This window comes from Macaca nemestrina, chromosome 8 (assembly GCF_043159975.1).
Source record: "Macaca nemestrina isolate mMacNem1 chromosome 8, mMacNem.hap1, whole genome shotgun sequence".
NCBI classification, from domain to species: domain Eukaryota; kingdom Metazoa; phylum Chordata; class Mammalia; order Primates; family Cercopithecidae; genus Macaca; species Macaca nemestrina.
The window spans coordinates 134,890,475-134,906,473 of NC_092132.1; the positions used below are offsets into that span (position 1 = coordinate 134,890,475).

A 15,999-nucleotide genomic window follows, 5' to 3' on the forward strand; every position below is an offset into this window, starting at 1 on the left:
TTGCTATTCTTCTAGTGTTTTCTAAGTTGGTAAATGTTGAGTCCATCCCTTGTTATCAAGAATCCTGGCTGACACGGAGACCACCCTGTGTGTCCCCTGCATGACCATTTGTTTCTGACTCTATGGCTCTGCTTTTGGCGTGTCCTTGTCAGTCCCCTGGCTGTAGAGCAAAGCAGAACCCTGAAGTTACATCTCCATCAGCCAAGGTCAATTCACTGGAGAAAAAGAATTAATTGCGTTCTTGACTGGTCCGTGTAGTCATTTCTGTAAGGGCAGCTATCGCTGTAATCTTCCTGCTTGAGGAACACGTCACGGTCCACCAAGAGTGTGTGTGTATGCGATTGTTGCCATACACGAGTGTGGGTGGATAGCACTACCCAAGTTTTACAAGGTGATCGGATGGCCTCAATGAAGTCAAGTCATTTGCCCGAGGTTGTATGGCTGTTAACTAGCAGAAGCAGAATTTTAACTCAAGCCTCCTGACTCCGAAACCATCTCTAGGCACTCCTTCTCGTTGGTATGTCGAGGTTAGCCTGGTGGCAAAATGCCGTTCCTTGAAATACCTGCCTGCCAGAGTCAGAAAATGAATGATGACCTAGAAGCAGGATCTGTACTGAGGGAGGGACCATCCTTCCATCTCGTCTGAATCCATCAGGGGCACCTTCAGCCCATAACAGCATGAGAACCCAGCTCTCAAAATCATATTAAAGTTGATGGTTCAGGGCACTGTACTTTGAAACTGTTCCTTTTAAAGAACCATGTAACACTAATTTAAAAACTAGTTAATGCTAATTAGGAGCGTCCTCAAATAATTTTTTTGTTTTATTTGTTTCTTGTCTTGTCTTCGAGGCAGGGTCATGCTCTGTCTCCCAGGCTGGAGTGCGGTGTTGAAATCGTGACTCAGTGCAGCCTCTAGCAATCCTCTCATCTCATCCTCCTGATTAGCTGGGACTGCAGGCACATGCCACCACACCCAGCTGATTTTCGTAGAGACAGGGTTTTGCCATGTTGCCCAGACTGGTGTCAAACTCCTGGGCTGAAGGGACATACCTGCCTTATGTGCTCATTGCTGGTAAGTTAGAAAATAGAAATAAGAAGTGAAGAAAAGACTCCCATTATCTTGCCAACTGGGAATAAGCACTTTAACATATTTGTTCATGCCTTCTTTCTGTTAGTTTTTATTGCCATGTATTCAGTACTGTTCTTAGCATTTTTGCATACCTGATCTCATCATGCTGTCCCAAGTTCAAATTCTGAAGTTTGTACTCTTTACCGTAGTCATAAATGCACCTGTTACAAATGTATAGTTATTTAATGAGAACTTAGCAAGAGAGATTGACGGCAGAATCTGTGGGCACTGTTACAGCAGATAGTGTGGGAACAGGGATGGATCCAGGTTTTGAGGAGCTTGAAAGTGACAGTTTTTTTTTTAAAAGAAAGCATATAACATGGATATGAAATTAGGTGCCAAAGTAAATATTTACTTAGAAGGAGAAAAGTGAACAAATGACTGACACTTTGGGGATTCAGGTTCTTTTTTTCTTCTGAACTCTTTTCAGTCAGTTGGCCAGAAAGGCTTACATGGAGAGGCTTCCTGATCCGAACCTGGCTTTTCCTCCCTCTCCAGAACTCTGCATTCCCAGGGGCAGTACAGGGAGGGGCCCTGCTGTTTAAGCTTCTTCAACCTCCCAGGAGGAGTGGGAGGTAGGGTGGCTGGATACCTTCAGGGAGCAAACCCTGGGTCCCAGGGGAGTGGCGAGGGGAGGAGGCATCTCTTTAGTTTTTCTCTTTGGAACTGAGAGCCCTGGTGTTATGGGGAGTTACCCCAGCAGGAGTGAGACAATTCCTATCCCACTACAAGATACTATAAATACTGGTATTTTATTCTCATAACCTGATGTTTATTTTTATTAGGTCTGCAGTCTCATTTGGTGAATGTTTTGGAGCAGAGATACAATTATTTTACAAATCTTAACCCATTGCTTCGATACCTTAGTCAATGAATGTACCTTTTCCCATTGATTCGAAATGCCACCTTTACCATATATTAAATTATTTATTCTTAGATCTGTTTCAGGATTTTCTGTTCTCTTGCATTGATCTGCCTATCTGTTGCTAGGTTATTACTGAATCATTGAGCTTTATTATGTATTTTTTTTATTTTTTTGAGATGGAGTCAAGTTCTCTTGGCTGGACTAGAGTGCAATGGCACTATCTCTGCTCAGTGCAATCTCCGCCTCCCAGGCTCACGCAATTCTCCTGCCTCAGCCTCCCTCGTGGCTGGAATTGAAGGCATGCACCACCATACCTGGCTAATTTTTATATTTTTGGTACAGATGCGGTTTCACCATGTTGTGGATGTTGGTTTTGAACTCCTGATCTCAGGTGATCCACTTGACTCGGCTTCCTAAAGTGCTGGGATTACAGGCGTGAGCCACCACGCCTGGCCTTACTATGTATTTTCATATTTGGTAGAATGTGGTATTGCCATCTTTCCCTCAAAAGCTTTTCCTTAAAAAAAAAATAATACTTCCTTGACTTTTCTTATGTTTTTTACTCTATGAAAGCTTAAGAATCATTTTTGCCAAGCTGTAGAAAAAAGCCTTTTGGGACTTAATTAGAGTAATATTCATTTTAGATTAATTTTGAAAGACTCCAGATCTATATAATAAATTGCTTTCCAGGTATATGGTCTGTCTATTCCATTTTCCTTTCATGTGCTTGGTATGTTTTTATGTGTTTTTGGCAAATTTTTAATCAGTTCTAGGTAGTTATTTTTAATATCTGTTACAAAAGGGACTGTAGAGCCCTCTTCCACCATCTTTTCTAACTGGCTGCTGTTGGTGTGTAGAAAGGCTATTTTTTTTTTTTTTTTTTTTTTTTTTTTTTTTGAGACGGAGTCTCGCTCTGTCACCCGGGCTGGAGTACAGTGGCCAGATCTCAGCTCACTGCAAGCTCCGCCTAGAACTTGACACCTTACCAAACGCTTAGTAATTCTAATGGTTTTTCAATTTTCAGAGCTTTATTACCTTGCTTCTACTTTCTGAAACCCATTTTTAGAGTCTTTTCTGATGACCAAGATCCTGATAAAACGCCATGACAACTGGCCTCCAGGCTGTGGGAAGTGGCAAGGGTCATGTGGCGACGGGCGGGCTTCCCAATCACAGTGATCGTGGCTGAGCAAAGCAGAGTAAAGGTGACACCGCACAGACCTTGTAGAATTTTACACATCGTGGAAAAGGCTGACCAAGTGTGAATTCTGTAGCACAGATTCAACTGCAGCACAGATCAAATCCTATCCCTGATCTGACATTTCATTCCATTATGTCCTGTGATCGCACATAGCTGCCTATCTGTTCCCCTGTCCATCCTGTCTGGCAGTGGCAAATCACGGTCCCCAGGGTCATTTAAAGGGATGGTGTATTCAGGGTGAACTCGTTCTACCTGCTCTTCAGTGTATGAAGGAATGCAGCAAACTGAACTAGCAATGGATGAGCATAGGTGCTTGGGATTTCACAAATGGTCATGGGGTTGCTTGCCAGTGGTCTGCGGTTGGACCGATGAGGGCTGCTGACTGCAGTGTACTGGCCCTGAATGCAGAAAAGGATAGTGTTATCTGTGCTGGCCGGAAGGGCTGCTTAAAACCAGACCTCAAACTTCGGCAGACGGGCTTGTCCCGGGATCCGCAGCCTTGCTCAGGCTGTGCGGTGGTGTGGCCCCAGATCACACAGAGGTGAGTAACCCAAGACTTGCGTCAGTGCCTTCCTTGTGGCTTTGACTGTTGTTTCCTGAATATTTTACACAATCTGTGGGCTCTGAAGTCCCAGTGTACATCAGTGAGTGCTCTCCTTAGGCGGAAACCGTGGGAGTAGAGTACTGAAAACAAAGACCGGGAAAGACCCTAAGTCGCTGGGCAGGGGTGACGACAGGCGTCCTCGTTTTGATCTCATGTGTTGGTGAGTGGCAGAGGCAAGTTGCCTTTATTGGGTGTGAAATTTGCGGGAACTTTCTGTTTGGGGAGTGCTGGGAGCTGTTTTATTTCTAATTAAGAAGAGCCCTGGGAAGGGAAGTCAGTGAGCTTGCGAACTCATTAGCAAACACTCTGATTAGACCTTCTGGGCACATTGCCTAGTGGCCCAAAGCAGGGAGAGGAGAGACAGGCCCGCTCCTAACACTTGCTGGATCGGGGGCAGGAGTACAAACAGAGGCTCACATTCCATGTGTCTAAGTAGCTGTTTCCAAGTTCTAAGTCAAGATCTCTCAAAATCAGGTCCTGTGCTGCCATCTTGGTAAATAAACACAACCTTCCCAACAGCCTGGAAGCCAGACTCCGATGTAGAATTCTCACACTCCTCCAGTTTCTTTGCCAAAATCTTTCTACGGTAGGGGTAGACATCCCTGGCCACAGGTCCCAAGTCTGTCTACACCCCTGCGGACAACCTCTCCTGTGCAGACTGGTGAAGTGCTTCACCTTTCAGAAAATGGACGCGGACAGGTAAAGCAGAAGGCCCCAGGGAGATCTGAGTGTGACCCAGAAGGTGGGGTGGTGTCCAGGTGAGCATGTCTTGGGGGCCCTGTGAACTCTGCCTCATGACATGATGTGGCTAGAGAAGGTGAGCAGTGCCTTCTGAGCATGGTGCCCAGGGCATGGGCCCAGACTCTGGCTCAGCCTGACATTCCCAGGGCAGGGGACAGAGACGGGAGGAGTTGAGGAAGCTAGTGGGAACTTGGAGCCACATCCAGGCCAGATGAGGTGCTGGAAGGGCAGAGGTTAGGCACTTCAAGCGTAGGAACCCTTGGACATACCAAATGATGGTTTTAGAAACGTCCATTTGTTACTTCTGGATTTGGGCAGTAGGCCTGCAGATGTACCACTTACCTGATGCAGACCCAGGAGACTTGTCTTAAACCTGCTCTGACCTCTCCTCCCAGGTCCCTAGGTCCCCAGTTCTTTTAGTGTTGTGCTGGTGGTGACAGAAGTCTGCTGTGATGGAGCCAGCAATGGGGATGGGGGCATGAAGGACAGATGCACCATTTCCCCATTGCCTCTCTCTCCCGCTGCTTTTGTGGATCTGCTGGTCTGCTTCTCATTCTTTGCCTCAACCTCTTGGACCCATTCAATTCCTGTCCAGAAGGCAGGAATACTGTTTCCATTCTTACTTTAGGTTCCTTTCCTTGCTGTGAATTTCTTCCCACTGCTTGGTCTCGGTGGCTTGGCAGGGGCAGTGGGGGCTTTGCAGGGAGGTGGGACGTGCTTTCCTAGCATCCCAATGAGCTGCTAGGACGCTGTTATAGGAGTAAGGTCGTCCCTTCGTATCATCAGGGGATTGGTTCCAGGAGTTTTGTGAATACTGAAATCTGGATGCTCAAGTCCCTCATATAACGTGGAGTAGTATTTGCATGTAACCTACACATGTCCTCTTGTGTACAGTCTATACAGTTTTCATCAACAATGAAATAGCAGTTTTCATCAACAATGGACCATATACACAAGGCTGTGGTCCCATAAGATAATGGGGCATGCATAGAAACCTGACATGGCTCTAGAGAGTGGAGTTGCAGATCAAGTAGGAAGAATGGTTGATATTCAGTAATGGTGCTGGAATGATATTTTTCCACATGACAAAATATACATAAATAAAGATCGAATACCATGTAGGTTTGTGTGAGTGCTTTCTGATCACACAGTGATGAAATTGCATAATGACACATTTCTCAGACCGTATCACAGTCATTCGGTGACACATGACTACTTTAAATCGTCTCTTAGATTACTTGTAATACCTAATACACTGTAAGAGCTATGTAAATAGTTGTTATACTATATTTTAAATTTGCACTATCCTCTCTTTTTTGGGGGATGGGGGAGCAGGGTACAGATTCTTGCTTTGTTGCCCAGGCTGGAGTGCAGTGGTATGATCTCTGCTGACTGCAACCTCTACCTCCTGGGTTCATGTGATTCTCCTGCGTCAGTCTCCCAGGTCGCTGGGATTACAGGCACATGCCACCACACCTGGCTAGTTGTATTTTTAGTACAGACAGGGTTTTGCCATGTTGGCCAAGCTGGTCTGGAACTCCTGACCTCAAGTCATCCACCTGCCTCAGCCTTCCAGCGTGCTGGGATTACAGACATGAGCCACCATTCCAGGCCTATATTTGCACTATTTTAAATTTTTATTTTTCCAAATATTTTTGATCTGTGGTTGAGTCCATGGATGGAGAGCCCATGGATACAGGGGGCCAAGTATACTATATTTAGGTAGTTTACAAGTGAAATAGGCTTTTGGAGGTTGACATAGAAATCTATAATAACATTATTCCTGTGGGGAAGTGTATTTCCAATTTCAAGCAACTAATTTGTAAGTAAACTTTCAAAACTAAAGTTTGTTGTGGCTATTTTTAGAATTCTGCCACTGGAAGGGTGCTGTGTCCATGAGAACCTGTAAATGAATTGAATCTACTCTAAGCCGGGATGTATGTCCCCTTCCAGCTCGGAAGGTCTATGAATTGAGTGCACATTCCTCATTTTTACAGCGTAGGAAATTGAGATCAGAGAGTGCGAAGTTATTTCTGTAAAGCCAAAGGTAAAGTCTTTCCGGGACTCGGGCTTCCTCTTCCAACCTCTTGTACGTCAGAACCTAAGAGTGGCGTTTTCATAACCCAAGGAGTTTGGGCACCTGCACCTGTTTGTGGGTAGCTGGCACATACTGATGGCACATGACTGCCTTGAGTCACAGCAGGTGGTGCTTGGACCTTCCTGTGTGCACAGAATGAAAGGCTATTTGAAGAATAGAGAGTATCCTAGCTTTCTAAAGGTGGCTACAGGGGTATTTGATCAGCATTGTCAGCATCCTGTGTCAGTACCTTAAAATGAGATTGATCTGTATATGGGTTAAATTGTTGGAATTCTTTATTTTGTGTGTGTGTGTGTGTGTGTGTGTGTTTTGAGGTGGGATCTCCCTCTGTTGCCCAGGCTGGAGTACAGTGGCACAATCATGGCTCATTGTAGCCTCGACCTCCCTGAGCTCAAGCCAGTTCTCCCATCTCAGCCTCCGAAGTAGCTAGGACTACAGGTGCACATCACCACACCCCACTGATTTTTGTATTTTGTTTGTAGAGATGGGGTTTTACCATGTTGCCCTGGCTGGCCTCGAACTCCTGAGATCAAGCGATCCACGTGCCTCGGCCTCCCAAAGTGCTGGGATTACAGGTGTGAGCCACCGCACCCGAGAGGAAGTTTCTTACAGCTTTGCTGCTGTCTTGAATTTCCTTACCTTTAAGAAGAGTTCCTGTACATAGAATAATTATGAAAGTTTTTCAAGACGTTATGAAAATTTTCTACAGTATTGATTGCATAATGTTTGTAAGATTGTTTCCTTATCCACAGAATAGGGATAATGATACCTCCTACTTAATCTTTATGTCAGGATTACTTGATGTGAGAGGAGACCGTCTAGCTCCCAGCACAGGGGATGGCCGTTAGTGAGTAATCACTAATTGTATTGGTTTCTATTATTGTTGTAGTTATTGTCATTATAATGAGGGCTTTCTGGTCTTCCCTGATTGCTGTCACTTACCGGGTCTTCCTGTCCTTTTGGATGCCTCCTCCCTCATTTGGACATACTTCCGATTACTCCAGAGGGATCTGTTTCGTATGCTGAAGCTCTCCCCTTCATGGGTCAAAACATATAGAATTTCTGCTTTGTAAAAAAGATTCCTAAGATTTTGATTTGTTATATTGCAGGATCTAGTTGTGATTCCTCTCTGCTGCCTTGAGGTCCCACCAGTGATGACTTTATTGTTGACATTTCCCTTTACACCGTTTGTCTTGGACTTTCTTCTCTGCTTAATGAGCTGGGGACACAGGGACATTCCTGGAGCCTATTTACATTTCCTATCACGTGCCTGACTTGCATTTACGTCAAAGGCAATCAGTAATTGCTTAGCTATGAGGACAAAATGAGCCCGAGTTTTCTGTAATAGTTACCCTTCCTGATTTTCCTGGAATCTTTTTTGTACTCCGTCATTGGTTATTTGAAGAATTCTCAGTCTGGAGTCCCAATCTGAAGACTTGGCCTGTTGGTTAGGTTTCAGTATTACACACTAATTCTAAAGGGGTCTCTATGCAGAGACATCTCCATATCTCTTGTTAGGCCTTTTTGCCCTGGAATGCTGGATGTTAAGGTTAGTAGTGATTCCCTAAAACTTGGGGTTAGTCCCTGAGGAAATGATTTAGGAAATGTATTTATAGTATGACTAAGTAGCATTTAGTGGGGTAATCATTTTATCACATGCATTTTTATTTTGGAGATAAGAGTCTCAGGGTGGCCTAGGCTAGAACGCAGTGGCACGATTCTGCTCACTGCAACTTCTGCCTCCTGGGCTCAAGCGATTCTCCCACGTCAGCCTCCCAAGTAGCTGGGATTACAGGTGCCCACCACCACACCCAGCTAATTTTTTGTATTTTAGTAGAGTTGGGGTTTCACTATGTTGGCCAGTAATTGTTTTATTGAAAAACAGTCTTCTAATTGTTTTTCAGACAATTTGAAAATGGAAGTCATCTGTGACCTTCAACGTTCCCTAAAAGGAATCCTACCTATACTGCTGAATTTCTGCATTACCCATTTCCCTAGTAGTCCAGAAACTCTGTGGCTTTTCACACTGACTTTTCCTTTCTCCTCAACCTTTAACATCTCACTTTTCCTTAATATCAGCTGGTGACCTGGCTTCTTACTTCACTGAAGTAAAAACATTGTGGGGCCGGGCACGGTGGCTCAAGCCTGTAATCCCAGCACTTTGGGAGGCCGAGATGGGTGGATCACGAGGTCAGGAGAGCGAGACCATCCTGGCTAACACGGTAAAACCCCGTCTCTACTAAAAAATACAAAAAACTAGCCGGGCGAGGTGGGGGGCGCCTGTAGTCCCAGCTACTCAGGAGGCTGAGGCAGGAGAATGGCGAGAACCCGCGAGGCGGAGCTTGCAGTGAGCTGAGATCCAGCCACTCCAGCCTGGGCTATAGAGCGAGACTCGTCTCAAAAACAAAACAAACAAACATTGTGAAGACAGTATTTGCATTCAATACTAAATTTACAAACCTATCCACATCTGAACTGATAGACTGATTTCCTTCTAGCTAAAATGTGCATACTCCAGTGCTAGACATGCCAAAGGCCTGCCCTTTTTGTGTGCTAGCTCCTGTCCTTCTCACTTACTCAAGGTTGTGGCTCTCATGTTGGTCCATCTGTCCTGGTACCATTAGTTTTTCTTTTCTACTGTATCATCTCATCAGCATACAGAGATATCTTTCATCTTACAAAATGCACTCTCAGCTGGGCGTGGTGGCTCACACCTGTAATCCCAGCACTTTAGGAAGCCAAGGTGGGAGGATCACTTGAGGTCAGGAGTTCAAGACCAGCCTGGCCAACATGGCAAAACCCCATCTCTACAAAAAATATAAAAAATTAGCCAGGCATGGTGGTGCATGCCTGTAGTCCCAGCTACTCAGGAGACTGAGGTGGGAGGATCACTGGAGCCTGAAAAGTCAAGGTTGCAGTGAGTAGAGATCATAACACTGCATTCCATCCTGGGTGACAGTGAGACTCTGTCTCAGGAGAAAAGAAAAAAGCATTCTCAAACCCACCTCTGTTTAGTTTCTGTTCCATTCTCTCTTCCCTTTTACTGAAATAATTTTCTACACTCCCTCTCCTTTCCTTTCTTGATCCTCTTTAGTTTGACTTTTGTCTCTAGTCCTCTACCAGACTGGTCTTGTCAATGCTACTAATAACTCTTTATTGTCAAACCCAATGGTTGGTTGCTCTCGGTTCTAATGGGACTTGATTTATCAGTAGCGTTGGACATGATGGCTCACTCCTTTCTTCTTGATTTTCTTTCTTTGGTTCTAGTACCGAGCCTCCCAGTTGTCTTCCTGAAAGATCCTTCCAATCCTGTCTGGGTTGATGGTTTCTCTCCCTCTTGCCAATGTCTAAACAGTAGACAGCACTTGCTCAGTTGCTGGGGCTTTTCTTTCCTCCTCTTGCTTAATTTACAGGTGTTCTCACCAAGTTCCATGACTGTTTCTGCAAATGTTTGTTTTTGGTCTTTATTTCTTCCTCTGTTGTTTCTTACATTACACAGCATGTATTACATCTTTTGATATTGCTTCACAAGTTACTGAGGCTGAATTTACTATAATCTTTGAGTCTTTATTCCTTGTTCTTCAGATAGAATGATTTCTGTTGATGTTCAAGTACTGACTTTTCTTGACTGTTTTCTCCATTCTGCTACAAGACAATTCTGTGAATTTTGGATTTCAGATATTCTGGTTTTCAGTTCTATAATTTCCATTGGGTTCTTTTTTATAGTTCCTATTTCCCTGCCACGAATGCCCAGCTTTCCATTTATTTCAAGAGCATTTGCCTTATGGAACATAGCTAAAATAGCTGCTCTAAAGCCTTTGCTTGATAATTCTAACATCTGGGTCATATTGGAGTTGGCATCTGTTGATTGTCTTTTCCGTTGGAAACTGGCGACATTTCTCTAGTTATTTATACCTTAAGTAATTGTGCATTGTCCTGAACATTGTGAATGTTATCTTGTGTAAGCTCTGCGTCATTTTGTAATCTGGGAGTTTGGTTTTTTTTTTTTTTTAAATGAGACAACCACCATCCACTGTGGTTAGGTTCAGGCTGCAAGTAGTTATTTCTCGTTCTCTGTGGGTGGTGGCTCCAGTGTGAGTTGACATTTGTAAAGCCCTGGCTTTCCACTTTGGGTCTGTCTGAACTTGTATCACCAGGGATTACTCTGAGTTTTAGGCCCTGGTGTGAATCTTGGTTCAGTCCTCAGGTCTCTGCTGTATCACTTTGAATGTGTCTTGCCCACCCGGCGAGCAACTTGGATGAAACTGAGACCTTGGGGAGAGTGGGGTGGGGGTTCATATATAGAAATATGGGGCAGGGCATGGTGGCTCATGCTTGTAATCTTAGCCCTTTGGGAGGCAGAGGTGGGTGGATCATGATGTCAGGAGTTCGAGACCAGCCTGGCCAACGTGGTGAAACCTGTCTCTACTAAAAATACAAAAATTAGCTGGCATGGGAGTGTGCACCTGTAATCCCAGCTACTCAGGAGGCTGAGGCAGAAGAATCACTTCAGCCTGGGAGGTGGAGGTTGTATTGAGCCGAGATCGTCACTGCACTCACTCCAGCCTGGGTGACAGGAGGCTCCGTCTCGGGGTGGGGGGCAGGGATGGGGGTGAGAAGAATTAGAGGATCTGTCTCTCTAACTCCTCTCTGTGGTTCCACTCATTTTCTGATTCATAAGAATCCCTTTTCCTCTTCGGTTTCTGTAAGATTTATCTGACTGTGGGCATCTGTGACTGGTGCCCACCCTTGGGGCAAAGCCGTTAGAGAAGTAGGAGCAGGGAAAGTGGGGGAATGAAATTAACCCCTTTGTAGGTGACTTTGCCAACGTTTGACTCATCTCTACTATCTGCCTTTGTTTTGCGTTGTTTTCCTAGTTCTCAGGTAGTTGCTGTTTGTATTTTGAGAATTTCTAGTTGTAATCAGAGGAAGAATGGCTGTCCTGGGCACTTATCATGATAGTTCCATGACTTTAAATATCCTGCTGGCAACTCTCAGATTTATCTCTGTTGCCTGGACCTCTCACCAGACTTGTATTTCTTGCCTGGATTTCTTCCCGGAAGTCAGTATCTTCATCTAGATGTCAATTGGGCATCTCAACTTGGAGTCTAAACTGGATTCTTGACCTCCTCCCTTGGTCTTCCCCTGCTTCAAGATGGGCAATGCCCTCCTTCCATTGCTCAGGCCAGAAACTCTGCATTCATCCAAGACCCCTCTCATTCTCATACCCAAATCCAAGCCATTAGCTAACTGTGATTTTCTTTTTCCAAAATACACTGATAACAAGACAACTTCTTCCTGTTTCCAGGAGATCATTTCTCACATACAGAGCCATGACTGCCTCCTAACTGCCCTCCCTGCTCCCAATTACTTCCCTTCAGTCTATTCTTCACCTCGTGGTAAGTTAGATTGTGTCAAGCTTTATTTCACCCCCCTGCCCTCCACCAATCACTGCTTACCTATTCCACTGCAGATAAAGGCTCGGGCCCTGGAGTGACTTCTCAGATGGCAGGGTCATCTCTCCCTACTGCCCATTCCTGCCTTTTCCCACTGCTCGTCTCCCTCCTCTGGCTCTAACCACCCAGCTCCTGCAGTCACCTTCACCTTTGAATCTGACATTCTTCTGCCTCAGGGTCTTTGTCCTTCTTCCTTCTACCCCCCGATATCTGCAGGGTTATCTGTCACTCATCTTCTGATCTCTGCTCAGATACCACCTCCATTCCTCTTGATCCCCCTCATACTGTGCATTATTCACTGCATTCATCAGATCTCACTTACGAAATTTTTTTTTTTTTTTTTTGAGACAGCGTCACACTTTGTGACCCAGGCTGGAGTGCAGTGGCACTATCTTGGCCCACTGCAACCTCCACCTCCCAGGTTCAAACCATTCTCCTGCCTCAGCCTCCTGAGTAGCTGTGACTACAGGTGTCCACCACCACACCTGGCTAATTATTTTTTGTATTTTTAGTGAAGGCATGGTTTTGCCATGTTGGCCAGGCTGGTCTTGAAGTCCTGACCTTAAGTGATCTGCCTGCCTTGGCCTCCCAAAGTGTTGGGATTACAGGCGTGAGCCACTGCCCAACCAGACCTGACTTCTTAGATATCTGTGTGCCTTCTGCCCTTAAGCTCTTAGATGACGAGCTCTCTGCATTTGTCTTTTCCGTAATGTATTTTGGGTGCCTAGAAGAGTGCCTGGAACAGGATAGGAACTCAATAAATATTTATTGATTGATAAATATTTATTGAGTGCACCAAAAGACAAACAAGTACTTCTCTGCAAAAAGGAATTTGATGCATTAATTTCTATTTTGTTTTAAACTCTTTCAATAGAATGCTACAGAAATTAGTATGGTAACAAGTGTGCTAAGATGTTGACATCCACGTGCCCATCTTTGGGGTATGGAACATTAGCACATAGTGGAAGCAGACGAATTCATTTCTACCTCTTACATACTGGGACTGGGTTGCTTGGTTCCCAGCAGATCATTTCTCAAGTTAGCTATGGGAATCACAGATGGAAATATACGTGACTTTCACTCTTTTCTCCTGTGGTGCATCTTGAAGACAGACAACAGTGGTGTGTAACAGTGTGGAAGCCAGCTGAGACCACGTTGTACATAGCAACTTTGGTCTCATTATCCCTGCCATCTTGTGGTCTCATTATCCCTGCCATCTTTGCTTGCTGTGACCAAATCTCATGATCATGAATGACAAAGAGCTGTCACACGCATCTGAAGCCCTGAGCATGAGCAAGTTGAAACAATCATTGCTGTTCCTAGAGTCTTCACCTTCTCCACTTTCAGTGCCTTTGAAGCACAGCCAACTTGGTTGAGAAGCTGCAGTAGTTACATAGCACCAGTACTCAAACCTGGAAACCCAGTGAAGGCTCTGAGTCCCATATCCCCTTTGATCCTTGCATTGGAGTCCATTTTTACTGCAGTGGATGAATGGCTGTGTGGGTTCTTCCCAGAAAGGACAATTGTAACCCCAGGGTATGTGTTCTCACTACTGGTGTGTGTAAGAGGACATCTGCCCCTTGTTCTAAGGCTACATTATAAATTAGGAAATCTTTTGAGATGGCTCTTTGATTTCACTTCAAACTCTGAAAAGTGGGCCTTGGAAGGAGGATGTTGAGACTTTTAGAAGCAGTGAGATAGACTGCTTACAACTCAGAGGCTTCCATTGGCTAAACAATGAAACTCTTATCACTCAGTAGCATGAACCCATACTGAACCAGCTGCAAGTGATAAATAACTGATGTATCCTGTTCTTTCTTTCTTTTCTCTTTTTTTTTTTTCCTGGAGGGCAGTATTTTCTTGTTTGCCAACTTTTCTACAAATCATTTTCAGGCTTTTTCCTCTTTACGTGACAGTATAAAAATAAGTTTCTTTTTGATAAGAGCAGCAGCTAAATAATGCTACAGTTGGAATTTAATTAGGAATGTTGGTTTATGAACTATTAAAAAGATGCTTTTCATTTATGTTTCCAGTATAAGGCATTATATAAGTGTTCATCTATAAGTGACTGGAAAGAAGGAAAATAATGCAAGGGTTTTCTGCTATTAAGCATTTACATTAGGTAGTTAATAATATTCTTCAGCTGTCCAGGTTGAATGGTGGTTTCCAGCATCCTAAAGGCATTAAGGGGATTACTTAGCAGTCTTGTTACAGAGATGCTGAATATGTCTGAGATATGACTCACTCCCTGCGGTGAAAGGTAGGAGAGAAACATTGCCGAGCATCTCCCTGGCTGTATGGAAGCCAGAGTGTTTTGTGAATACTCAATTATTTTTTTTCATTTATGAATCTAATGAGTATTGCATGTTCTTCTGTGTTCCCACTGTTGTGTTAGGCATCTAAGGAAGAGTTCTCCTCTGATGTATAGAGTATTGGATATACAGAGAAGCTGATGGAGAGATGGGAAAGCCGAAGAAGTTCCGTGAGCTTGATGGAAAACATTGCCATGTGTGGGAGGCAGGAACCTTGACAGAGAGGGAGAAAAAGAATCTGAGCACATTGCTTTAAGATATTGATGCCCTATGCAGCTCAAGTATATCATGAGCCTTAACACTATTTGTACCAAATTCTATGTAAATGTACCTCTTGATGTTTCTCTTAAGGAAATGGGAGTATTATTTATAATAGCTTTTTAAAAAAGCATCTAATTGCCCAAATGAGTAGAACAGTTAATTGTGGTTCATATATGGTACATTCATGAGATGGAATTCTCTACAGTCATTAAAAGTTATGTTGCAAAAGAATATGTAATGGCTTGGGGATATACTCACTATATAATAAGTGGGAAAAAGTCAATAAAACAGTAGGGTCTCAATTTGGTAAATCTATATTCTCAATTTAGAGCGAGTTGAATCCCCTAAGTTTGTAGCTCCCCCCACCACCCCGGCATTTCCAATCCTTTTACCCTGCTCTACTCTTTCCTTTGTCCCTACTACCTTTTAACGTACTTGACATTTACTTGTCTATATCAATGATCTTTATCTTTCTCTCCTAATAGAATATAAGTTGCAGGAGGGCAGGGATTTTTGTCTGTTTTGTTCACTGATGTATCCCAGAAGCCTACAACAACATATGGGGTATAGCAGATTCTAATAAGTACTGTACTTGGTGAATAAATGAGTGAAGGAAATGTGGCTGGATTATGACATTGGTGGACATTAACTTTCTAAATTTTACTTCTGGGTTTTCCATATTTTCCATAATAAACATGGATTACTTCTGTAATTAGAGAGAGCTTGAGAACAACATTGTTGCCTGTGAATTTCTCCTGTAGACCTAACTAGTTCATCTGTAGGGAATGGCTGAATAAAGGATTGAACAGAGCAGACTCAAAGCCTTCCAGTTGCAGGTAGAGAATATTGTTGAGGGCCATCTTAGAACCTTCAGGGTCTGGTATGGGTTCTGTGCCTGGCTGACTGCTGGGTTTTGAGCCTGTCCTTGCCTTTTCTATTTCCCATTCCACCCTGGCTCTTCCCAACACCCTTCAGGCCAGTCTGTTGACTTAACTCTTCATGCCCTCCACTCTGGGCAAATGCTGGTAATAACCATCTCCATGTCTGGCTTCTGTTGTCTCCTTTCTAGGCTGTATTTTTCCTGGTCACCATTTCAAATTCTGTTTTCGTCAGATGCCAGTTTGAGTCTTGACTTCCTTTTAAGGTCTTCTGTGACTACTCTGGCCTTGTCCTCCCTTGAGTCCCCATGGCCCTTGTGGAGTAGGCCAAGCACACAGTGCAGTTCTTGGAGCTGAGCTTCAGGGGAGCCATATTTACAATGGACATTAACCAAAGGGGCCAAAAGCTACTTCTGCTGGAAGCCAAGTAGAATCTGGCTCAATCTATTTTAGGACA

At 44.1% G+C, this 15,999-nt stretch overlaps 1 protein-coding gene across 11 annotated transcripts in view; it reads left to right on the top strand.

The window, feature by feature from the left end:
- LOC105482127 (chondroitin sulfate N-acetylgalactosaminyltransferase 1) overlaps positions 1–15,999 on the top strand; it is a 364,090-nt gene that overhangs the window by 73,282 nt on the left and 274,809 nt on the right. The window contains exon 1 of one of the 11 annotated variants that reach the window (XM_071068548.1): positions 3,546–3,733. The exons of the other annotated variants lie outside the window; for them this stretch is intronic. Within the exon in view, the coding sequence (XP_070924649.1) occupies positions 3,561–3,733 (173 nt within the window). The 5' untranslated portion in view covers positions 3,546–3,560. Of the gene's footprint in view, positions 1–3,545; positions 3,734–15,999 lie in introns of those variants that run through there. 11 annotated transcript variants of the gene reach the window in all.